We start from the raw sequence: 25183 nt of genomic DNA on the forward strand, positions 1-25183 counted from the left end.
AGTCTTGGGTTGTTTGCAAGAACCCCAGTGATCTGCAGACTTATGGGTGTCAGAGCCATGAAATGTAGCAGTAGCCACTGGTTTAGAGGACTTTTAAAAGGCATGCACCAAATATATGGAGGAGCCGATATCTGTTGGCAGCTGAAGGGCAGCTCCCATGCCCAGAGACGGGCTGCTTCAACACGCGGGGGAAGCTGTTGCTCTCATGCTGTCACAAGACCCAGAGGCAAAAGACCTACTCTGATGGGCCTTTGGTCTGATCCAAGAAGGTGTTTCTCACCTTCGTTCATTTTGCGGTGGTCTGTCTGAAATTGCATTCAGAGAATGTGGGTCTCCATGTGTGTCTGGGTGTGTAATAGAGAAGCACAATTGTTGTCTGCCTGTGTCTCCCCCTGACTGCCCTGTCCACTTCAACTGTTAATACTTTTTCAGGCAAAGGGAGTAAATAATTAATGCGTTATGTGGTTCTCCTCTCCCCCCCCCCCGTCTGTGATGAGGCTTTCCATCAAACAAGACTTGGTAATGAATGGACAAGCTGTTCGTTCTGCAAAGCGCTGGGCTAAGAGGGGGGGGAAACGGTTTGTCAGCTCAGCACTTGTATTTTTGGAGGACAGAATCCCTGACAAGTTCCAAAACTTAGTGATGGATGGCAGAGTTGGGGGAGGAGATTTCCTAAATCTACAGCGGAGGGACCAAAAGGGAACCTCCATGTCCAGCGGTAGTAACAGCTGGGGACAAACAACACTGGAAGGTGTGTGTGTCCTGCTTCTGGGATTTCCGGGGTTATCCTGATGATCCCTGTTGGAAGCAGAGTGCTGGGTGCGATGGGCATTTGAGGTGCTGCAATGGAGAGGGCTTCATAGGCCTGGTTCACAGTGGGTGACCTAGGTGACTGATCACACTTCCTTTGCAGTGCCTTGAAGCATAAATTCCTGCTTTTCTTCCTATTTTTACGTAAAATATTTATATCCCACTTTCCCCCAAAGTATCCAGGTCGCTTTCCAGAAACTTGCCAGCAGGCGTCAAAATTGCACTGAATAGGTCATCGATGTTAGAACTAAGGATGTGAGTTTTGTTTTAAGAAGCAGCTGTTTAAACTGTTAAAAATTGTATTGTTTAAAGGTTGACAATTAACATCACTCAGGCCACCTACCTTTCTTCTCTTCCCCTTCCAGGCAGGCTGTCCGGCTCCCCCACTCCTCCTTCCTGCTCTGCCTCCTCCCTGCAGGAGCTGCTGCCTCTCTTGTATTCCCTGCTTCCTTTGCCTCTCCCTCTTGCTCTTTCCATGTTGCCTTCTCCCAGCCAGCTGGAGCAATCCATCACTCCCGGAGCCATGCCCCCATGCTGAATCTCCGCAAGATCTCCTTTGGACAGGAGCCAGCGTGGTGTAGTGGTTAAGAGCGGTGGACTCTAATCTGGAGAACCGGGTTTGATTCCCCACTCCTCCACATGAGCGGCAGACTCTAATCTGGCGAACTGGGATGGTTTCCCCACTCCTACACATGAAGCCTGCTGGGTGTCCTTGGGCTAGTCACAGCTCTCTCCGAACTCTCTCAGGCTCACCTGCCTCACAAGGTGTCTTTTGGGGGAGGGGAAGGGAAGGCAATTGTAAGCCGGGTTTATTCTCCTTAAAAGGTAGAGAAAATCGGCATATAAAAACCAACTCTTCTTCTTCTCCCACCAGGTTCTGGTGTGGGTGTGTGCTCTGTATCTCAACTGGGAAGCTCAGCTGTGGGAGGCACACACCTGAGCCAGCCCTGGGCCCAAAGACCAGCTGGCTATGGCAATGGTCCTCTGTCAGTCCTCTGTGGCTGCTGAAGAATGACCTATTCTGTGGCTTCCTCTTTTGGAGAAGGGCTTGGCAGCTACATTGGGGGTTGTCAGCTTAGGCAGCCATCGTGGCTGAGTGGGTGAGCCGGAGCCTGCAGTTCAGATCTCATTCCTCCTGCCACCGACTCCCTGTGTGGCCCTAGGCAAGCAGTTGTAGGATAATTATACTGGCCTGTCTTACAGGGATGCTGCCGGGATTACTGATATTTGCTTGTATCCAAGTGTGCCACAAATCAAGGAATGGGTCTTCCCCATGTCACCCCCTTCTGCTGCATCCCTCAGGAACCTCTTGAAATTCTGCTCCTGGAACTTAGGGAACCCTCCCCAAACAAAATGGGAGCAGAGTGGTGGTCTGTAACAGGATGGGGAATTGGTGGGTATCTCCCAGTCCTAAATGAAAGGCACTTCTGATAGTAGAAGAAGAGTTGGTTTTTATATCCCACTTTTCTTTACCTTTATGAAGCCTCAAAGTGGCTTACAATTGCCTTCCCTTCTTCTCCCCACAACAGACACCTTGTGAGGTAGGTGAGGCTGAGAGAGTTCTGAGAGAACTGTGACAAGCAGGTCACCCAGCAGCCTTCATGTGTAGGAGCAGGGAATCAAACTCGGTTCTCCAAATTAGAGCCCACTGCTCTTAACCACTACACCACGCTGGCTTTCATAACCTTACAATAGGAAACAAGGTTATGAAAGCCAGCGTGGTGTAGTGGTATTCATGGTGCAAGTTCACAAGAACTAATTACTCTTAATTTGAATGCACACAGAACCAAACAGCGTAAAGACGGGCACATCTTCAAACAAACCCAGACTGCTAATACAGAGCCATGACTGTAAGATGGTTGTTTTTGCTTTGCTTTTTTTACAAAAAATTGGGAAGAGGAACCAGCTGTGCAAGCCTTCTGCTGAAAACTCGACGCCTGGAGAATTAAGGCTTTTATAAAATAATGAGCAATTCTGGTACTGTAACAGGAGGATTACTGTGGATCTTCTTAGTGCGCGCCTGCAGGTAGCCCCTGATTTTCAGGGTCCGTCTGCAGGTACCCAGCTCCATTTTGGCCAGAGTTGTTAAGTAGCCAGGGCATCATTATCTTTGGGTTCCCCCACACATAATCGCACCCTGCATATGTCATGCAAGGGCTGCACCGAAAGCTGGCTGCAGCTTGCTGTGGAGTCCCTGCTTGCCCAACTGCAACGCCTGCTATTAAAAACAAACATAAAATCCAGCTTGGCTGTTTATCCCACCCGGTTAGTTAGACTGCAAATAAAGTTGTCTGATGCATGGTTGTGCATCTGTTCCTTTCCAGATGGCCGGGTTACTTTTAAAACACAGGGTTCGGCATGCAAAAACGGCATCAAAAGCACTGACGTTTTTAACGTTCCTGTGGCTTAAAATGCAAATAAACTCCCTCTTTAAAGAAATCCAAGTTTGGAGACTCACAAGGGCTGTGATTAGACCTGCTGCAGCTTTCCAGGGTCTTTATACACCACCTTCTACCTCATCCTTTAAACTGGAGATGCCTGGGATTGAACTTAGGACCTTCTGCTCTACCGTTAAACCATGGCCCCCTTCCCACTGCTTTCTTAGAATTTTATTTTACGTACCACATATAAAGTATTTCATTAATTCTGTAAAAGAATTGCTCCAGGGATAGAATCAGAATTGGAAGGGATCACCAGGGTCATCTAGTCCAACCCCTGCAAAATGTGGGAAATTCATAACTACCTTCCCCCCATACCCCAGTGACCCCTACTCCATGCCCAGAAGATGGGGTGAGAAGCATCTTAATGACGTCACAGGCACTAGCCATTCGGTGCTGTCATAAGAACATAAGAAAAGCCATGCTGGATCAGACCAAGGCCCCTCAGGTCCAGCAGTCTGTTCACACAGTGGCCAACCAGGTGCCTCTAGGAAGCCCACAACATAGCCAACTTTTGCTACGAAGTTGCAGAACCATGATTCTCCCCCCCACACACACACACACATACCACACACACACAACGTGAGTTGGTTACTGGAGGAGTTCGGTACCATATTTGCGTTCAAAGCAGTGAGAGTGCATGCAAAGGGGCCCCACTGTTCTGCACATTCCCTGTCTCCCATGAACTATCATTACTCAAGTGTCCAGCCAGGGGTTGTGGCAGCCAGCCTCGAGCACTTTACCCTCTGAGCCACTGTGGCAAATTGCCAGCAGACTTTGAGTCTCAGCTTGCTGGAGAGAACACTTGCAGGTGTGGAGCCTCGCTTCTTCTCATGGATGGGTGTTGAACAGTAGATGGAGAAAAGGGTTTGAGGAGCCAAGCTTTCAGATATTAAGAGCTGCCTGCTTTGGAGCATTTAGGGAAACAGACAAGAGAAATTAAGCTTTCTTCGCTGGATTCTGGTTCTCTCTTCCCGCCAGTGTGTACATTAAAGGCTCTTTCCTTTCTGGTGAAAAGCGAAACATTTTTAGAGAGCCAGCGTGATATAGTAGTTACGAGCAGTGGACTCTAATCTGGTGAACCGGTTTGGTTTCCCCACTCGTACGCATGAATCCTGCTGGGTGACCTTGTGCTAGTCACAGTTTTCTCTGAACTCTCTCCCCTACCTCACAAGGTGTCTGTTGTGGGGATGGGAAGGGAAAGAGATTGTAAGCCGGTTTGATTCTCCTTAAAAAGGTAGAGAAAATCGGCATATAAAAAACAACTCTTCTTCACTTTTTCTTCTTCTCCAGTTTACTTAACTAGGCCAGCCCACCCAACACACCCCTCCAAGATATATTGAAAGCTGGGATCCCAACAATAACCAAAAGTCATTTTCTTAGCACTGAACGTGCACAGAACTTGAATATGACATCTGAGCACAGTCCCTGACTGTTTATTAAATTTATATATTTTTTCTAACATCACACTTGTTTTTCAGACCCTCTTGCACAATTTTTTTGTAATAAAATTATGTTGCTTCCAGTATCATAAATGTTTGTTTCACCCCTTTAAGGGCATCAGTTGGTGTGTGTTTAAAAAGTACCAGCCTTTGTCAGGTTTGCAACAGGGTCCCTGGGATTCCTACTCACGTCTTCAAGTGCAAATGGGAAAGCCAGGTGCCTGCAGATAATGCCCCAGGAGAAGGAGCCTGGCAGGTCTTAGGCTGCTGGAAAAGCAAAATGTGTATCTACAGGCAATCAGGAGGTGATGGAAAGTAAGAGGAATAATATAAATTGGGGGGGGGAAGGAGGAAGGATGTGGTAGCTGCTCCCCAGTTTCCCCTTCAGAGGCAGAAGACCCCGAAGTCCAGAGGTCTTGCGGTGTTGACCAAGCAAGGGCAGAAGGCTCATCGCTGCATATTTGTATCGATCAGGCTGGCCAACCCAAAGGCTCTGTGCTTCCTGCCAATCGCAGGGGTCAGTGTTGCATGGTCTTTATTCCCTTCAAAGGCTCGAGTACCTTCGTTGGCTTTAATTAGGATTAGTACTTTCGGTGGCTTTAATTAGGATTAGACTCAGAGGTCCCGTGGTGATCAGCCCTCAGAGTTAAAAGGAGTCTCTGTTTGGAGGCAGTATACCTCTAAATGGATAGGTACAGGGGCAACAAAAGAGGGAATCTTTGGGCTTGGTGCCCCCTGCTGTGGACATTCCAAGACGTCTGGCTGGCCCCTTTGGGAATGATGCAGGACCAACCAGACCACTGTTGTGGAGCATGTCAGGATTTGATACTCTGCTGCTGCAGAGCTGTTAGGTTGGCCTTTTGCTTGACTTTGAGATGAGCAAAATGAAGAATGTCTTTTGTAGGATGGGGTGGGATAGAATCCAGGGAAGCATGGCTTAGCTGTTCAGGTCTGGAACAAAAACAAGTCTCCCCCACCCTCCATGGGCTTGGGGCTGTGTTCATCCTTTTAAGAAACTCTGTGGAGACTGGGGGGACTAGCACTGGTAAGGGCTGCTTTCGGCCTTTTAAAGAAACACATCTTAAAATGCATATCTTCATAAGTTTGTTCCTTGTTGTACATATTCCATACAACTGCAGTTTTGCAAGTACGAAGCTTGCAAAGGGCCGCATCCTGACGATCTCAGTTTTAATTTGTTTACAGGTAAGTTTCTGTCCCTTATGATCAGGACTGTTTGCATTCCACATTTTTTTTAAAAAATGCATTAGGTAAAGGTGGATAATGCAGCGCTGGACAAGAATGCAGTTTTTACTATTTTGCAGTCAGATATCACATAATAGAATTTTTGGAATGATTGTTTCCTGATTTCTCTCTCTCCCTCTCTCTCTCTCTGCATGTGTTTCTGTGTCTGCTTGTATTGAGATTCTGGCGTGCCTTAGCAGATCTTTCTCTAAATTTCAAAATAATTAACACTCCCCACACACAAAGGAAGCAGTGGTGTATATTGAATATGAGAGCTTTCAGATCAAAACTCCTTTGCAGTTTTCAGTAAAGCAGATTCTCTAGCTCTTAGCAGTGCAGGCTGTGAAAAACGTATTGGGGGGGAGGTTTGCATAGTCCATTAGTGAATTACCGGAATTTGTTCTGACAGATGTGGTTGGTGGAAATGACTTACATTAATGTCCGTTGTGTTGTTTTGAAGTTCATTTAGCCCCTTCCTTTGGGGAATCTGCTGCATGCGTGTGGGAGGGTCAGCCTCTCCATGAACTGCCTTTCCTAAGAAGAGTTCAGTTGTCAGCACTGGTTCCACAGGCAGCAGAGCCTTTTAAGTGGGAGGGGGTGGCAGGACTGAGGCTAGAGGTGGGCAGAGTGCTGAAGGAGAGCCAAAGGAGGGCCATGCCAGCTGTCACCAGCCAGCATCCAAACTGAGAAACCCATCCTAAGAATCCCTGTAGTCATGATCCAGTGGTCAGCATGGAAGGGAAAGGTTTGGGAATGCAGTGAGACGGGGTGTGGGTAGGCCTAGAGACAAACCTAGAGCCAATTAGAGAATCACATAGATAAGATAAGATCTGCTAGGGGAGGGACTGTGGCTCAGTGGTAGAGCATCTGCTTGGCACGCAGAAGGTCCCAGGTTCAATCCCTGGCATTTCCAGTTAAAGGGACTAGGCAAGTAGGTGATGTGAAAGACCTCTTCCTGAGACCCTAGAGAGCCTCTGCTGTTCTGACAGTACTGACTTGGATGGACCAAGGGTCTGATTCAGTAGAAGACAGCTTCTTGTGTCCATGTGTCTCCCTCAGTTTCTTAGCCTTTTGTGGCATTAGTAGAGGTCAAACAGTCTGATATGCTCCTTGTGTGTGCTCAGTTGCCCAATATTTAACCCTTTGGTAGGACAGCTGTTCAGAAGTGCAGAGGCAACATTTGTGAACAGAGCCATCCTTTGGGTCATACCTGGTTTTCCCGTATCTTCCCCTACTTCCTTCCATAGTGGACTCTGATTGATTTGCACCTAAGCTAATTGTGGATAATGTTGACCAGGGTTCCCATGTGAACTGGACTTTGAAGTGGGTTTGCATTTTGGGGGAGGTGCTCTGTCTCCGAGCCCTGCGATGGTGCATGCACTCGCATCTTGAATGGTTGCGATGGCTGGTCTTGGTGTCCTGCCCCTTTCTGCGTATCCATGCAAATTATCTCAGAGTGGCTTGAAATTTTACTGTATGAAGCAAAATCATCTTGCAAGCTTGTGCTTTGACTGGAAATCTGCACTTCTCTCCTTTTGCTCTGTAAACAGAAGCTGTTCAGTCCTAAACACATCCATTTCATCTTGAGTCATTGCTCTTTCTCTCTCTTTTTTTTTTTAAAACTTAATACTCTGTTTCACAGAGTTCTGGTTGCGTTTTCATGTTGGAGGCAAGGAAGAAAAAAATTCAGCAAATGGCTATGGTGTCTTTCTAAACCAGCAAGACTCTAAAATTCATTTTTTGGGGGGAGGGGGGAGACTGGAAATCCCTTGGAAGTCATTTATGAACTCAGGAGACAAATGTAAGATGTTGCACAAGGTATAGACCAATTGAAACTAAATCAAGTAGTTTTGTTGCATTTTCATAGTCATGCTCTATTGCTAGTCACATTGGCCTCCAGGTGTCCCACATCTCTCAGCTGATTTCAGGTATCATAATAGTAGAAGAAAGTTTTTTACAGCCACATGAGTCCAAAAGTAAGGCCTCAAAACCAAGATCAGAGAGCCAGCGTGGTGTAGTGGTTAAGGTGTTAAACTAGGACCTGAGGAACCCAGATTCAAATCTCCATTCGTGCCAGGGAAGCTTGCTGGGTGACCTTGGGCCAGTCACACACTCTCAGCCCTGGCCCAGGCTAGTATTTGGATGGGAGACCTCCAAGGAAAACCAGGGTCATGACACAGAGGTAGCCAATGGCAGACCACCTCCCAACATCGCTTGCCTTGAAAACCCCACTAGGGGGTCACCATAAGTCAGCTGTGACTTGACGGCAAACAACGCCCCCCCCCCCAAGAACACAGGCCACATAAGGAACAACTCAGTGAGGTATGAGAGTGTCCAAGCTTTTGCGGGGGAGGGGGAGAGCATCCAGCCTGAAGAAGACTTCTGGTGAACTCGAAAGCTTGTACATGGTTATACATTATTGGGCTGGTCCTAATAAAAAGCCTTGCGTGGATTGTATTTTTAATTCTTTATTAAAAAATTTCTGTAGATAAGGAGTCAAGATGTGTTCCATCAATTTGTAGTAATTGGGAGCTAGTCCGTCTGGGCCAGGTGCTTTATCTGATTTCAGCTTTCTAATAGCATCCGAAATCTCTTGCGTCGTGATGGGCTGATTTAAAGAGTGGCGATCATCTTCAGAAAACTTATTTAGACATGCTGATTGTATATATTCTTCTAAGTCAATTTGTTGGGTATCATTATTCTGATATAATTTGATTGTATTTTTAATTCTTGAGTGGCTGCCTGGGACCCTCATGCCCAGCCAGCAGGTACAGAATGGGACAGCAACACAGGGCCAATCAGTGGCTGTAAAGGTAAAATGGAGGAAAAAAAGAAGCTGCCTTCGGTGGTATATTGTATGCATTGCGTATCAGGTTTTCAATCTTATGTGTAGCAGAGAGAGAGCTTTGTATCTGTTTAATTGCCAGTTATTAGATAATTTTTAATGGCTGTGAGCAGTATTGAGAGCACTGTTTGGCCATAGGATGGGGTATAAATTTAATAAATGAAAATTTCCCAGGATGAGAGAGTGCGAAGTAGAGAGAAGCCATTGCAGCCACTGGAGCTGATTGGAAAGAGGAAGGAGCAGGAGAGGAAAAGGAATTGGTGAGTTTATGGAGAGTCGAAAGAGTGGGCGCCTCGGCTTGGCCACAGTTCCTAATGGGCTTGCTTTCCTTTAAGCTTCTTTTCTTCTGGCACAGTGGTCCGGGGCTCGTACGTACAGGAACTGCCTAATGCAAGCTGCCTGACAGAATCCAAGTTGGCAATCAATCTTTCCGCTGGAGGAATGACAGGATAAAATTGCAAGCTTAATAAATGAGCCTTGGCTACAAAGGAGCGAAAGAAGGAAGTGCTGTGTCGGTCACTTCGCTTTGGGCGTGTGTTTGGTCCCCTTGATCTTCATTTAAGCTCGCACTTTTTAAAGTAACGTTGCAGGAGGAAGGAGGGCGATGCTGCACGAAACAGAGTGCTGGGCTAGGTGGACTGCTGGTCTGATCCAGCAGGACTCTTGCATTCTTAAGGAAATCAGCAGTGTGCAGATTCAAAGCAGAGGCCCGTTGGCCGGGGAGGAGCAGACTGGCTCTTCCCTTGCTTGTGGCTTGGTCATTGGGAGAGACGCAGTGCTGTGTCTAGTAGAAGAAGAAGAAGAGTTGGTTTTTATATGCCAACTTTCTCTTCCACTTAAGGGAGAATCAAACCGGCTTACAGTCACCTTCCCTTCCCCTCCCCACAAAAGACACCCTGTGAGGTAGGTGGGGCTGAGAGAGCTCTAAGAGAGCTGTGACTAACCTAATGGCACCCAGCTGGCTTCGTGTGTAGGAGTGGGGAATCAAACCCAGTTCTCCAGATCAGACTCCACCACTCCAAACCACCGCTCTTATCCACTACACCACTTTTTGGTTGGCCACCTTTCCTGGAAGCCTGGTTAAGTTTGCATCTGAACTGTTATTTTGGTCTAGGCTTTTGCCATCCCTTTTGGGGGTTGGGATATTATTATTATTTTTTTAAATGTTCTGTCAGCTTTCCTGCTGCCTTTGCCAGGTGGAAAAACCACCCTCCGTGGCACGTGAGGCAGATGGCAAATCCACCTCTGTTAGCCTGCTGTGGAGAAAAGACGCTGCTTGTTTTGAAATTCCTGGACTTAACGTCTGGTCCGATCATTGGCTTGCAGTTCTTCTCTGTCGAATGGGTGCACAGCAGTCTCACAGAGGTTTTAGACAGTGACCTGGATTTCTCCTCCCCCCACACCAGGCTTTAAATTTTAAATGCAGCTTTCTTGGCTCTGCTGTTAATTACTCCTTCAGAGCAGATGGAGGTAATTTATTTCTTCTCATCATAAGCAACATCGCTACCTACTAATGAAGGTACTGTGGTCTCTCCGGAGCTGCTTTCTCCCATCAAAAATTATATGAAGTACTTCAGATCTAAATCACATGAACCCACATTTGGGTCTCAACATTGTTTAGAAATCTAGGTCTGAACTTTTAAGACGTGTTGCAACTACCAGTAATTTGTTTTAAAACTCTTGGTCAGAATGGAAGTTTTAACCATCTTGTTGAAAGGTGCCATGGCAAAATGGGTGGGGCTTTCCAAACCCAATCTCATTTAAATAATTTTATTCTAATTTTTCAGTGACCAGTGATCTACGAAGTGTGACTTGGTTTTCTGACCAGCTAGTATTTGTGGTTCCTGTTAGCACCCCTCCTTCCACACAATGACTAAGGCTACTGTTGGTCACCCCATTTCAAAAAGATGTCACTGACCTGGGAAGGGTGCAGAAAAAGCAACGCCAATGACCAAAGGGTCATCTTTTCTACAAGGAAAGGCTAATAAGGAGTTTAGGTTAGAAAAAATATGATTGAAAGGTAAGGGAAATATGATGGACGTGTATAGAACTATGCCTAAAGAAAGTGATTCCCCCCCCTTCTTAACAATAATTGGCTGTAGGTTCAGGATAGACAGGGGAACAGAAATAAATTATATACCAAGCACATAATTAGCTGATAGAATTCACACTCACAGGGTGTGTTGATGTCTGCTACCTAGGGTAATCATAAGATTTTATTTTTTTCCACCAAGTCGCAGCCACTCCTCATAGGGTTTTCAAGGCAAGAGAGGTTTGGAAGTGGTTTGCCGTTACCTGCCTCCATGTCGCAGCCCTGGAAATCCTTGGTGGTCTCCCATCCAAATACTTACCAAGGCTGGCCCTGATTAGTTTGCAAGATCAGAGGAGATCAGGCTATCCAATCAGGGCAATCATAAGATACTGTTGAATAAATTAATCAAGAGAGCCAGTGTGGTGTAGTGGTTTGGAGCAGTGGACTCTGATCTGGAGAACCGGATTAGATTCCCCACTCCTCCACATGAGCGGCGGACGCTAATCTGGAGAACCAGGTTGGTTTCCCCATTCCTTCTCATGAAGCCAGCTGGGTGACCTTGGGCTAGTCAAAGTTCTCTTAGAGCTCTCTCAGCCTCACAGGGTATTTGTTGTGGGGAGGGGAAGGGAAGGTGATTGTAAGCCAGTTTGATTCTTCCTTAAGTGGTAGAGAAAGTTGGCATATAAAAAACCAACTCTTCTTCTTCTTATCAACAACTATTAGCCCTGTTAACTAAATTGAACCTCCATGTTGAGATGCAGTGTACCTCTGAAAAGCAGTGCGCTTGCAGTGGCATTAAGTCAGCCACTGCTGGAGACAAGATGCAGAACTAGCTGGACCTTCGGTTTGGGTACGTCAGTTCCTGATTGCTGAACTTAACAAGGGGGCAGCTCTTGATTTACTAGCATTTAAAAATGTGACGGCTGTTTCCATTCATGTTTCTTCTCTCCCCTCCCCCTCCCCCCCGCCAGCTGCACTGGAGCAACTTGGACGTTAAATCTTTCACCCAGGCTGTAATATCGAGTCTCTTCCACTGGACAATTTCTGGGATCTCAGCTCTTGATTAAATAATGAAAGAGGACTAAAAGGCATCTGCAAAGAGAAGCTGCTTGCTCTCACGTTTGCCAAAAAGAGAAGAATAGGGCCCTCCATCACTGCCAGAAAGGCTTCATGATTAGAAAACTGCACTTTCTTAAAACCATTTCCCCATTTTAATGCAGTGGCCAAATTCTAGTGGGATTGGAGGATCAAATTCAGACAGGTTTGATTTGGGTGCATCTCCAGCATGATGTAGTGGTTAAGAACAGTGGACTCTAATCTGGAGAACCGAGTTTGATTCCCCACTCCTCCACATGAGTGGCAGACACTAATCTGATGAACCGGGATGGTTTCCCCACTCCTCCACATGAAGCCAGCTGGGTGTCCTTGGACTAGTCACAGCTCTCTTAGAGCTCTCTCAGCTCCACAAACCTCACAGGATGTCTGTTGTGGGGAGGGGAAGGGAAGGTGATTGTAAGCTGTTTTGATTCTTCCTTAAGTGGTAGAGAAAGTCAGCATATAAAAACCAACTCTTCTCGTTCTCCTCCTCGCCTGTCCCTCTCCCCCCCACACACACACACAGACACAGCTGTTCAGCTCACATCAAATATTCTTAGGTTTTCGTGGCCCTCTGTTCTATCTAATGTTGGAATATTTAAACAAAGCATCATTCACTGCAAGATAGCAAACTGTTTTGTTTTTCTCAGTCCTTCTGAAATTAGGCAAAGGGGGTGTTTATGTTGTGCCAGCATCTGCTGTAAAGAAATATGTGAAGCAGAGTATCTTGTAAAGGTTTTGCTGCCTTAGGGCCATTCTGCTAGCATAGAAAGGTATGTGATTGTGTTTGGGGATAAACCTTCAATGGAGCAGATCCTCGCTTTGCAAATCAGAGACAGAATTATTCCCTGCGCTCAGGAGCTGCCCTTTGGATTTACAGGCTCTAACTCGAGGGGTGAGAGCTACTGTTGAGTTTGGGAAGGAGGATGGTCTTGGCATCCCTCAGCCCTTCCCTGCCATGGTGGTTACATCTGCAGTTGATTTTCCCTGTCCAGGTTAAACTAGCAAACAGTCAGGGCTGGCGCATGAGCACAGGAGATGCCAGTTGCAGGAAAACGGGACCTCAGTGCGAAGGAGCTGTAGTGGCTGCATCTGCAGGAGGCCTAGGCAGGCAGGTGGTCGGAATGGAGAGCTGGTAGGGAAGCTGGGAAGGTCCAGCACTTGGAAGGCACTTAGCCAAGGAGGTATATATAGCCTGAGGGAGCCAATGGGCCACTTGAGTGGATAGGGTGGTGCTGGAACCAGGAGAAAAATAGAACTGTATCTGCCTTGAGCGACCATATCAGATCTCAGCACTTTTGAGAGCCAGCAAGGTGTAGTGGTTAGGAGTGGTGGACTCTGACTGCTCTGATTAGAGAAAATAACTTATCTAAGTTTGTACAGTAAGTTTGAGTACCCAGCTTGTTGGAGGTAAAGTGTAGACGACTGGAGAAGGCACTGGCAAACCACCCTGTAAACATAGTCAGCCTAGTAAACGTCGGGATGTGACGTCACCCCATGGGTCAGTAATGACCCAGTGCTTGCACAGGGGACCTTTACCTTTAAGTTTGTAGAAAATTGGGAACCCTTTATTGACTTTTTGTGTAATACAGGGAAAAAAAAGAATTGATGATTTGTGGGTTTGAAGATTAAAAGAATAAGAATGTAGGCATGGTAGAGAAAGTTTGATTTTTAGTTGTAAGAATAATTTTTAAAAATAATTTTGTATTTGTAGCTAAAGAACAGGTAGTAATTTCTTAATTAGATTTATATTCCATACAAACAAAAACAGAAGTATCTTTTTGTCTATGTTCGTATTTTTATTTATTTTCTTTCTTTCCTTTCCCTTTTTATCCTGTTTATCATCTTGATGTAATTTTATTGGCAATAAATTTAATTTTTTTAAAGAGATGGACACTAATCTGGAGAACTGGATTTGATTCCCCACTTATCCACATGAGCAGCGGACTCTAATCTGGTGAACCAGGTTGGTTTCCCCACTCCTACACGTGAAGCCAGCTGGGTGACCTCAGGCTACTCACAGTTCTCTCTGAACTCTCTCAGCCCCACCTACCTCACAAGGTGTCTGTCGTGGGAAGAGGAAGGGAAGGAGATTGTAAGCCGGTTTGATTTTCATGAAAAGGTAGAGAATGTCGGCATATAAAAACCAACTCTTCTTCTTGAGCGGCCAACAGCTCCCATATCGGATCTTAGCCACTCTTGACACAAGCCACAAGCTGTCCATGCACCCTTCCTGCGGGCAGCAAATTCCATAGGTTCTGAATGTTCTGAGAAGAAGGCTGGTGGGATGTGCCAGTTTATGAGCTGAGAGCAGTTCCCAGGTCTGCTCAAAAGACCATGTTTCTCACGTGTTCCTTTTTTCTTTCTTTCAGCTCCGACCGGCTGATAGAAGAGACAATAAGGTAGGAACCATTTTTCCCACCGTGTTGCTAACCTCATCTGTTTTACAGCTGTGTACATGGAAGCAAGGCTTTCCCTCCCTGCACTGGGCTGTGGGAGTTGCAGCTCCTCTGAAGCTCAGTGTCAGGCCAGAGTTGATCCCCCACCACTTTCCCTATTATGTGTTAGTCTGACCTCTTTTCTGGGTTCTCAATCCTTGGGCCACAGGGCCTGCATCGTACCATGCTTGTTTCCTCTGCTTTTATTTCCTGATGTAGGGCTCCAGGCAGCAGCAAGGCCGAATTTACATTACCTGGTTTCCAGCGTTGTCTAAACAAAATACCCTTGAGAAATAGGTGCCTGTTTTTGTGTGTGTGCTCTCTCTCGTTCTCTCTCCTCCATCCTCCCTCCAGTTCTCTTTTCCTCGCTGTAATTGCAAACATTTGTGTATGTGGTTAATTGGCGGTTGAGCCTGCTGCTGCGGCTCTGGGGAATTTACCTCCGAGAAAATTACCCACCTCTTAACGAGTCGCCTGGCCCCACGTCACCCAGTTAGGAGCACACATGGGGATTTTTCAGGGCTTGAGCTGTGCTGAGTCACAGTGCCTCGGGTGAGGGAAACGCAGCAAGCCCAGCTGCCCTCCTGGCTGAGGGCTTTTCCTAAGATTCCTTATGACACTTCGTATGAGATTTTCTCCAAGTGCCTGGGTGGGAAACTAGCCAGCATTGGGCCATGAAGATCTGAATTAGGATTCCCATTCAGGGTAGCACCCAGAACAATCTTGTGCCAACTGGTCTTGCTCCACCTAACCTGCCTCCCGAGAAAAAAGAAGAGTTGGTTTTTATACCCCACTTTTCTCTACCTTTAAGAACATAAGAAAGGCCATGCTGGATCAGACCAAGGCCCATCAAGTTCAGCAGTCTGTTCACACAGTGGCCAACCAGATGCCTCTAGGAAGCCCACAAGCAAGACGACTGCAGTAGCATTGTCCTGCCTGTGTTCCAAAGCACCTAATATATTAGGCATGCTCCTCTGATCCTGGAGATAATAGGTATGCATCTTGACTAGTATCCATTTTTATTAGTAGCCATGAATAGCCCTCGCCTCCATGAACATGTTCCCTCTTAAAGCCTTCCAAGTTGGCAGCCATCACCACATCCTGGGGCAGGGAGTTCCACAATAACTATGCGTTGTCTGAAGAAAGACTTCCTTTTACCTGTTTTGAATCTCTCACCCTCCAGCTTCAGCAGATGACCCCACGTTCTAGTATGATGAGAGAAGCTTTTCTCCCTCTCCACTCTCTCCATGCCATGCCTAATTTTATAGACCTCTATCAAGTCTCCCCTTAACCGCCTTCTTTCCAAGCTAAACAGCCCTAAGCATTTTAACCACTCCTCATAGGGCAGTTGCTCTAGTCCCCCGATCATTTTGGTTGCTCTTTTCTCCATCTCAAGCTTTGCAATATCCTTTTTTAGGTGTGGTGACCAGAACTATACACAGTATTCCAAGTGTGGTCTCACTATAGGCTTGTACAAGGGCAGTAAGATAGCACCAGTTTTATTCTCTTTAAGGAGTCTCAAAGTGGCCTTCCCTTCCCCTCCTCACTTCGGACACCCTGTGAGGTAGGTGGGTCTGAGAGAGTTCGGAGAGAACTGTGACTAGCCCAAGGTCAGCAGACTTCATGTGGAGGAGTGGGGGAATCAAACCCAGTCCTCTAGATTAGAGTCCTCCGCTCTCAACCACCACACCATGCTGGCATACCTCTTGCCTCTGGCGGATGTGCTGGTCCCTGGCTCGCCTCCCACATTTAGAGTTCAGCAGCAAAGAGAGCCCCTTTTGAGCTGCTTTGGGCATCTTTGAAATACGGGGCAACAGTGGGACAATTCCCCGCGATGAGCACCAGGTGCAGAAGGGACGGGGGATGTTCTGTATCACTCTGCTCATGAAGGGCAGCATAACCCTCCTCCCGTACTTGGGAAAGTGCTGGGGGATCATTTACCCTGGCAATGAGCTTCAGAGGAGCTGTAATTGCCTCCAAGCGTCCCATGCGATGGGCAGCACAGTGGCAACCAAAAATGTTGAGTGGCTGCCAAGGCATTGGGCTAGTCACAGCTCTCTTAGAACTCTCTCAGCCCCAACCTACCTCACAGGGTGTTTAATATGGGGAGGGGAAGGGAAAGTGTAAGCTGGTTTGATTCTTCCTTAAGTGGTAGAGAAAGTCGGCATATAAAAACCAACTTTTCTTCTTCCTCCTCTTCTTCCTTCTCTTCTTTGTCCTCCTCCTCCTTCATCTTCCTCCTCCATCTCCCTCCTCCTTGTTGCTCCTTCTCCTCATGGCCCTGGGATCAAGCCCAAGAGCCATTCCTTCTGCCCACCTCCACATGGGCTTTGGAGGGACATTCACCAGGTGGAGAGGGGCTTCTTGTCATAGGGAGCCAGCGCATGACCTGTGGCTTTCCTGCACATGTGCATCGTGAACTGCTTTTGGAACACCCCTTTGGTTCAGGTGCCGCTTGCTCTGTGGCTTAGACGGTGGTTGGTGAAACAATACAAAACCCCGAAAGGCGCCTGTCCCTTTGGATCCCGGCCTCATCCGTCTTCTTTACCTGTTCATGTGAGAAACGGGCCACATGAAACACGATGCAGACTGTAGCCAGGTGAGCTTTGTGCACAGAGCGGCAGGTGTTTGGCACCATGTCCTTGAGAATCTGCTTCTTGCAGGACCCCCCACCTTTTTCCTCTCGCCCCCTCCCCCTGCTGCTCCACACGGGAGCTCGCAGAACTCCTTCTGCAAAAGAGGGTTTTACTGGCCTGCGTGACTCGAGGAAGATTTTTAATTGGCTTTTCGGGGAGAGGCTTTGCGTTCAAGCTTTTATTCCTTTCTTAATGGGTTTTGTTTGTTTGTTTGCTTTAATAAATGCAAGCGAGAGTATCTGGCAGCGTTTTGTTCATTGCAGCTTAGAGTAGCCTGAGATGTATTTAATGTTCCTGCTTGGCCGAGGGCCCTGCACTCTGCTCTGTAGGTTGTGTAGGCGTTACAAATGTACTAGGAAAGGGTGTCACTGCTACAGGCTCCTATGGTGGACCCAGAGAAGAGCTGCTTTTCAGACTTTTGTCATTCTGATCCTTCATACTGGAGGAAATGCTTTGGTTGTGTTGGATATGATAATAATGAGAATTTGGGGGTGGGGGGAGAGAGAAAACGCCTCTTTTCTCCATTGGATTCAAAAACTATGGGAGGCTGCTGGGTCCTAGTAATGAATCAGGTCCCTCAAATCTTACCCTGTAAGGTGACCTTAGAGACGCTGCTGTTCTCTACATTTCAGTATCATTTCCCACCACCCTCCACCCTGGCCAATATGAAGATAAGATCATTCAGATCACTGATATAAAGTTCTGCAAAGTGCTTTGAACACTTGGGATTCATTCCAGAAACGCCTAATACTGTTTCTATTGATTCATCAAAATCAAGCAGCGATGTTTTTCCTGGGCTGTACAATTTCCGAGTGGGGGAATTGCTTTGTGTGTGATTAATGCCTTCTCATCTGGGAAACTCCTGATAGAAAACTGGCACTTCGAGAAACACAGGCTTGAAGCATACCCTTCTCCTACCTCCAGCCTGAACTGTTACCAGCCCTCAAAAACCATACCTTGTGATTTTTCCCTCCATGAACATATCATCCCAGCCATTCATCTCGGTTGGCTAGACCTCACCTAGAGTACTGTGTTCAGTTTTGGGGCACTGCAATTAAGGAAAGATGTAGATAAGCTGGAACGTGTCCAGAGGAGGGCAACAAAGATGGTGAGGGGTCTGGAGACCAAGTCCTGTGAGGAAATGTTGAAGGAGCTGGGTATGTTTAGCCTGGAGTGGAGAAGACTGAGAGGGGATATGATAACCATCTTCAAGTACTTGGATGCTGAGTATGGTGCTGAGTTGTTTTCTGTTGCCCCAGAAGGTCGGACCAGAACCAACGGGTTGAAATTAAATCAAAAGAGTTTCCGTCTAGACATTAGGAAGAATTTTCTAACAGCGGTTCCTCAGTAGGCTTCCTCGGGAGGTGGTCAGCTCTCCTTCCCTGGAGGTTTTTAAGCAGAGGGTAGATGGCCATCTGTCAGCAATGCTGATTCTGTAACCTTAAGTAGATGATGAGAGGTAGGGCATCTTGGCCATCTTCTGGGCATGGAGTGGGGGTTACTGGGTGTGTGTGTGGGGGGAAAGTAGTTTGGAATTTCCTGCATTGTGCAAGGGGTTGGACTAGATGACCCTGGTGGTCTCTTCCAACTCTATGATTCTGTGATCTTTCCCAGAGTATTTGCTGAAATCATTTCTAACATATCCCGCCTTAGGGCAACAGGGTATGTTTTATATCCTGCCTTTCTGCAGAAGCACTCGGGGTGGCTAATGCGAATTCCAAGCAAACAGCCAAGCCAGCGGAGAAAACCTTTGTGCCCCAAGAACACCAGCTGCTAAGCCAGCAGCATATTCAGAGAGGGTTTTTGTCTTTGGCAGGAGAGTGTGGGCAGAGGTGGGCTCACGAAAGAGAACCGTGTGGGGCTCAAGCTTTTTGCAGACTTGTTTGCAAGCCTGCCTTTTGCACAGGGCCTCTTTGCATCACAGGTTTGTCCCCCAACTTCGCATCAGTTGTGAAGGAGTGTGGCACTTTGAGTTTTCCTTGCTGTATAAAAACAAACTGTTTTGAATTTACTTGGTGACATCACGTGTGTGTGTGTTTTAAAATCTGTGGTATTGTTTCTGGATCTTTGTTTATTTTTATGGTTCTCTGCCTTATAAAAACGTGCCGTTCACTGGTACGATTTTTGGAAGAGGGAAGTCAATCAAGCAGCTCTCTGGAGAGCAGGGGCAAATAGTTCATCAGCAAGCATCACTATATATTTATTTAGAACATTTATTACCCGCTTTCCTTCCTTTCAGAGCTCACGGTGGCTTACAAACATATATAACAACATGTCAATAAAATACATTAAAACCATAAAACCAATGTTTTAATCACTACCTATGACTGCTACTGAACTTAACCAAATGCAGTCCTAAATGAATGAATGAATAGTTTTAATCGCATATAGCCTTAGGCCATTACAAACATGTCAACAATATCACAATTGCAAACACGGTTAAAAATTTGTAGATTGATAATAAATATACATAACAAAACTATGGTAAATTGATACATACGCAACAATAATAGCTGAAAATTGCAGTGATGTCCCTATTGGCCAATGAGACCTAGCAACCATTAATATCAACTTGAAGGATAAACTCTCTTAGCAACCCTATGGGACCTTATTTTCTTTGCCACCAGAGCTTACAGGGAGGTCCTGTAAGAAACAAACCCATCAGAGTCTTTTGACAAAAGTACTAATTTCTCAGCACTAGGACAAGTGTTTAGGCCAGAAACCAACCCGGCAAGAAATTTAGCCCTGGGTTCCACATACAGAGGGCATTTAAATACATAGCGGGAGAAATCCTCCAGAGCAGACGTTCCACGGATGCAAAGACAGTCTTTGGGAATTCGGCAATAACTCCCAGTCAGTACAGCCGTTGGCATTGTTTGAAACCCATAGAGACATAAAGGCTGCTCTAAGCTTTAGATTTGGTATTTTGGCTAAATAAGAAGCTCTAAGATGGTCAGTTCTGAAAAGTTTAAACCAAGGAACAGTTCCCGATTTCAGAATCTGTGTTTAATGCAGTCCTAAGTAAAACTGTCTTCCTTTGCCTCCTGAAGATCGACAGTGAGGGGGCCAGGTGCACCTCCCTAGGGAGGTTGTTCCATAATTGTGGGGCTATCACTAAAAAGGTCCTCTCTCATGTACCCACTAAACAAGCATCTTTGATTGGTGCGGCAGTCAGGCGGGCCTCTCCCTGTGATCTTAATTCCCAGGAAGAGACATATGGTAGAAGACGGTCCTTCAGATACCCCAGTCCCAAGCTGTGTAGGGCTTTAAAGGTCAAAACCAACACCTTAAATTGCATTTGGTAGTGGCTTAGTAAAGGTTAAGCACCGGGTCATTCCTGACCCATGGGGTGACATCACATCCTGTCTTTTTCTAGGCAGACTATCTTTACGGGGTGGTTTGCCAGTGCCTTCCCCAGTCGTCTACACTTTACCCCCAGCAAGCTGGGTACTCATTTTACCGTCCTCGGAAGGGTGGAAGGCTGAGTCAACCTTGAGCCAGCTACCTGAAGCTGACTCCCGTCGGGATCGAACTCAGGTAGTGAGCAGAGCTTTTGACTGCAGTGCTGCAGCTTACCACTCTGCACCACACGGCTCTTAGTGGCTTAGTACCCAGTGCAATCGCTGTAGTATCGGCATCACGTGCTTCCGATAGCTGGCCCCGACCAGCCGTCTAGCTGCACCGTTCTGTTGGGGAAGAGGAGCAGGTAGCTGTTAAGGGCCTTGCTGCTGTGCACCACAGGTTTGACCCATTGTTTGGGAGGGAGAGGAGGCTGAACTACAGTTCCCAGGATCCTTTTGAGGACACCATGATGGCTAAAGTGGTAGAAGACTGATCTGAGTTCATAGTAGAGATGTGCCCCTGAGTCACATCCTCTTGCTCTTGTTGCTTCAGCCTTGGGGGTTTCTTCTGGGTACCGATTTTATAAATCTTTACCTCTTTCTTGTGTGCCCACCAGCATTGCCATGGCGACGAAAGAAAACATGACCTCACAGCGAGGGATGCTGAAGTCCATACAAAGCAAAATGAACACCTTGGCCAGTATCCTTTTGGAAGAGCCCTTTTCTGCCAGTGCCCTCCTTGCCTTGCTATACAAATCCGTATGTTCCTATCATTGTTTATGCATATTGAAACCTTGCCTTTTGGCCCAGGTGCTAATGGAAGAAACATGGCTTGGCTTGGGTGTCCTTGGGGCCTGCAGCAAATTCAGGGAAAATAGCTCCACTGGCCCCTCCCCAACATCTGCCACCAAACTTCAGTGGCTGTAGGTCTGTAAGGAGCCGGGCTTCTTCTCGCCCACTCCAGACAGAGTGTGGCTCTTGGCTTGTCTCTTGGCAAAAAGAGTCACTGGTGGCACAGTCGCCTTTTGCTCAGAAGCCGAGATAAATGGCCCAGTCCTCAGAGCAATTTCATGCAAGGCATAGCCTGGCGTTGTCAGTAATTGCTGTCTAATTAGACCCATGTGGGGGGAGCCTTCGGCATGGCGGCATTTGTTTTGAAGACGTGCATCCCGCCTTTCAGTCAAATGATCTCCGGCTTCAGCTCTTGAAGAAGCATCTCAGCTTTTTTATGGGGGGGGAGGGGGAGCTGATGCTCATCTGGTCATCCTCCGCTTGCTCCAACAAAAATCCATATTGCAAGACAGGGGGTCCCCAACCTTTTTGAGCCTATGTGATATTTGATCTCTATATACAAATCTCTATATATAAATATTTCAGTGTTTGTTCTTAGTTAACCCCCTTAAGACATAATCTCCACGTGCAGCAGGATATGTTGCACCAGGGGTCCCCAACCAGCCAGCATGGTGTAGTGGTTAAGAGCGGTGGTTTGGAGCAGTGGACTCTAATCTGGAGAACCGGGTTTGATTCCCCACTCCTCCACCTGAGCGGTGAAACCCCCCTCCCACGTGTTTTGCATATGCCTCATTAGGGAAATCTGTAAAATTTAGCCCAAACAGTTCCCATATGCAGTCAAATAGAAGAAGAATAGTTGGTTTTTATACCCCACTTTTCTCTATCTTTAAGGAGTCTCAAAGCAGCTTACAATCACCTTCCCTCCCAACAACAGGCACCTTGTGAGATAGGTGGGGCTGAGAGAACTGTGACTAGTCCAAGGTCTCCCAGCAGGCTGCATGTGGAGGAGTGGGGAAACAAACTCGGAGTGGTAGGTATGCTCAGGGGGATGGGGGCACATTCTTAGTCCAGTGGTGAGGCTCAATAGTGGATGCCATAGTTCATGACCCAGAATCCTTTGCAGCCTGTTGCTATTTTATGGGGGAGGTTCAAGAGATGAATCAGTGCAGAAAGAACTCTTTGTATCAAGGAACTGTGGCTGAATCGGGGAGCTGTGGGTCCTGATACCGTCTGCAGCTTAATTCTTCTGTCTGTAAAATGGGAGTTTGCCTCAAAGGGTGTGTGCAAAGGATTCATACACAGTTTTAGAGGAGGAAACCGTAGTAATATTAATGTTCATAGAAGATCCTCCATAGAACTGTGTGTATTCCATGCTAGAAGAGGCTGGATTCTGCACCCTGTGTAAATTATGTGCATTAGACCATGCGTGCTTGTGCTGTCCTCGGCGTATTTTTACTCCTGGGTGGAGGGGCAAGCTCTGTTCTGCTCACCACTGGGAATCTGGCAGTGATCCTCACGTTACTCAAATGCCATCTATTTTTGCAGCCCCTCAGGACTAGAAACTTGCTTGAGGCCCTTGGAAGGCTGAATTTTGTATCCAGATTCCGTAGCTTTTCTTGAACTCGCTAGAGATGACACTAGTTCCGGAGCTGTGCACTCCGACTATGGTAGTGGGGTGGAAAGTAAGCCCTTGCACGAGATGAGACTTTTGCATTCCGATGTTGGTTTTCCACTTCTTCGTGGGGCAGTGCATTTCTCCATGAAAGGAGGGAGAGGGAGGGGAGCCAGATGTTGAAAATGTGCACTGCTTGTCGAGAGTGACCTTAACCCCTGCCTCCCAAAGATCGTTTTCCAGCTGTGAACAGCCTGATCCAGCGAATCAACCTACGCAAGCGGCGAGACTCTCTCATCCTGGGCGGCGTCATCGGCATTTGCACCATCTTGTTGCTGCTGTACGCGTTCCATTGACAGACGCCTTCCGTAGAGACTGCTGCGCCTGGGTTCTGCATCCTGGTCCAGGAGGCGAGGGGCAGGCAAAGACTGCGGAGCGGCTGTCTCTCCGGCTAGGCCAAGGGTGGTGACCTACGGCAGGGGCTCTCTCCCTCTTCGATGCTGCTCACCTGTTCTGAAGTGGCAGCATGTGAATTAAAACTTTGCTGTAACATTTCTTCCCCCTCCCCCGCCACCCCTTGTGAAAACTCTCTTTGGCTCAAGGTGAGTAAAGCTTAGCGGCATCTTAGCGATGTTCGCGGTCACCTTTGAAATTAAGGGGAAGGCAGTTATCTGCCTCCTCCAGAACAGAAATGTCTGCATACTGTTCTCAAGTTGATGTCCAAACCCTCCCCCTCCCAAATATTTTGTGACCGAGCCCTTCTTGAAGTATTCCATTCATACTGGCGGTTTTTAGCCAACGGTTTGGTTCAATACAAATAGGCAGCTTATTTCCTGGTTGGTCAGGAACTTTTGAAGTGCTTCAGATGTCTGCCACCATCCCAGAATTCCCAAAGGAAATCATATCGCTTTGTATACTGTGCCCAAAACACTAAACTGCACTTCAGGAGAAAAATTGGAGGGGGATTGTTGGTCGCTTTAAGGGAGAAGATCTTCCAAAGAGAGGGTAGGAGTGGAACGTAGACGTCCCCCACACACACACTTTGGGGAGATGTGGGGGGGGGGTTTGCCTTCTGTGGGTCTCATTTCCACAGCGTTGAGAGTGACCAAAGTATCTCGGATCATGTTTCGGCTTTGGCCAACCCGTCAGACTTCATGGAAGACCCAACTTGTTTAAAAGATTCTATTTTAATTTAGACACAAAGCTACTCTTGAGTTTTATTTTTAAGTGTAAACAAAATTGCACTGGATAAAGGGAAGGCGGAGGAGGTAGGAGCGTGGGCACCTTGTACATGGAAGCCCTTCTTGGTGGGGCGTGGCCCTACCGAGGAAGGTTTCAGGGGCCCCCTCTGAAAAAAGCCAGAGGCACCTTTTAGATCTGGCGCTGTTCCGGGGAAATCTTCTCGGAGGTTTTCAGCATCCAATGTCGTCCTTGTCGTGTTTACCTGGGGATGGTTATTTTCTAATTTCAGGTGTCTCCTTAACAAGGGAACTCAACAAACGGCAGGCTTTTTTGTGAGTGTGTTTGTTTGTGTCTCCCAATATCCTGACTGAAGGGTCTATTGCCTAATGGGCTGCTAATCCTATTCTCACACACATGCACACCCATTCTGAACTTCCGAAAAGGTGGGGATTAAAATGGATGGACAGTTCTATTGCAAGCCCTCCCAACTGAGCAATTTGGGCTGCTTCTCTGCCTGTATCTTTCCTCTTCTGGTTGAAAGATGAGCTGGCCTTCGCAGCTCTAATTTTTTAGCGCAGAGCCTGTGGAGGGCAAAACCCTGTGGCCGCACTGGGGATGAAATGAATGCTGGATTGGCACACGTGTTGCAATCCGCATGGGCTCTGGAAGTGGCCACTGTATAGATGAGCGTCCTCTGATTCCAGATAAACTGATTAATCAGCTGTTGATTCTCTTTGAGGTTTGGCTGGCAGGTTTCCACAGTGGGTAAAAGGACTGGCGGGGTTCATCTCTTCTGCTGGTAAAGGGGTCTTTTATCAGTTGATTTAGAGGCAATTCCTGGTTTGAAATAAACATTGTTAGCCTTTTAAGAAAACAAAAAATGTCATACAAAATGATAAAGGCTATAACCAGATCTGTGTTTAGAGATTGAATGCACCGCCCCTGATCCCCTTATTTTCTTGTGTTACCCCCAAATTGGTGGTTCTACCCTGCTGACTTGGGAAGGGCTTGGTTGCTTCGTGTAGCTGGCAAAGTAATAAGTACTATACTAAATAAATAAAATGCATTTATTTAATCTTAGAATTTGTTCTTTTTCTCCCCCACCCCCCTGGATCTCAGTGGACGATTGTTTGCCATGACCTTAAACTGTTAACAGGGGGAAACAATAATAAAAGTTGCTCTGAAATACCCAGTTGATGTGACCTCTCTGCATATAGAGAGCTAGCACAAGCTAGACTAGAACCTTGATCTAGATTGCTAACTACAGCTAGGTGTGTG

At 46.9% G+C, this 25183-nt stretch overlaps 1 protein-coding gene across 1 annotated transcript in view; it reads left to right on the plus strand.

Annotated features, from left to right (window-relative positions):
* Positions 1–23165, plus strand: part of GOSR1 (golgi SNAP receptor complex member 1) — a 42876-nt gene extending 19711 nt beyond the window's left edge. Inside the window, exons 7-9 of the mRNA XM_056864909.1 lie at positions 14277–14306; positions 20937–21019; positions 22955–23165. Coding sequence (XP_056720887.1) covers positions 14277–14306; positions 20937–21019; positions 22955–23079 — 238 coding nt within the window. The 3' untranslated portion in view covers positions 23080–23165. The remainder of the gene's footprint in view (positions 1–14276; positions 14307–20936; positions 21020–22954) is intronic.
* Positions 23166–25183: the final 2018 nt, after the last annotated feature.

The sequence above is a fragment of the Euleptes europaea genome, chromosome 19 (genome assembly GCF_029931775.1).
Source record: "Euleptes europaea isolate rEulEur1 chromosome 19, rEulEur1.hap1, whole genome shotgun sequence".
In the NCBI taxonomy this organism is placed as follows: Eukaryota; Metazoa; Chordata; class Lepidosauria; order Squamata; family Sphaerodactylidae; genus Euleptes; species Euleptes europaea.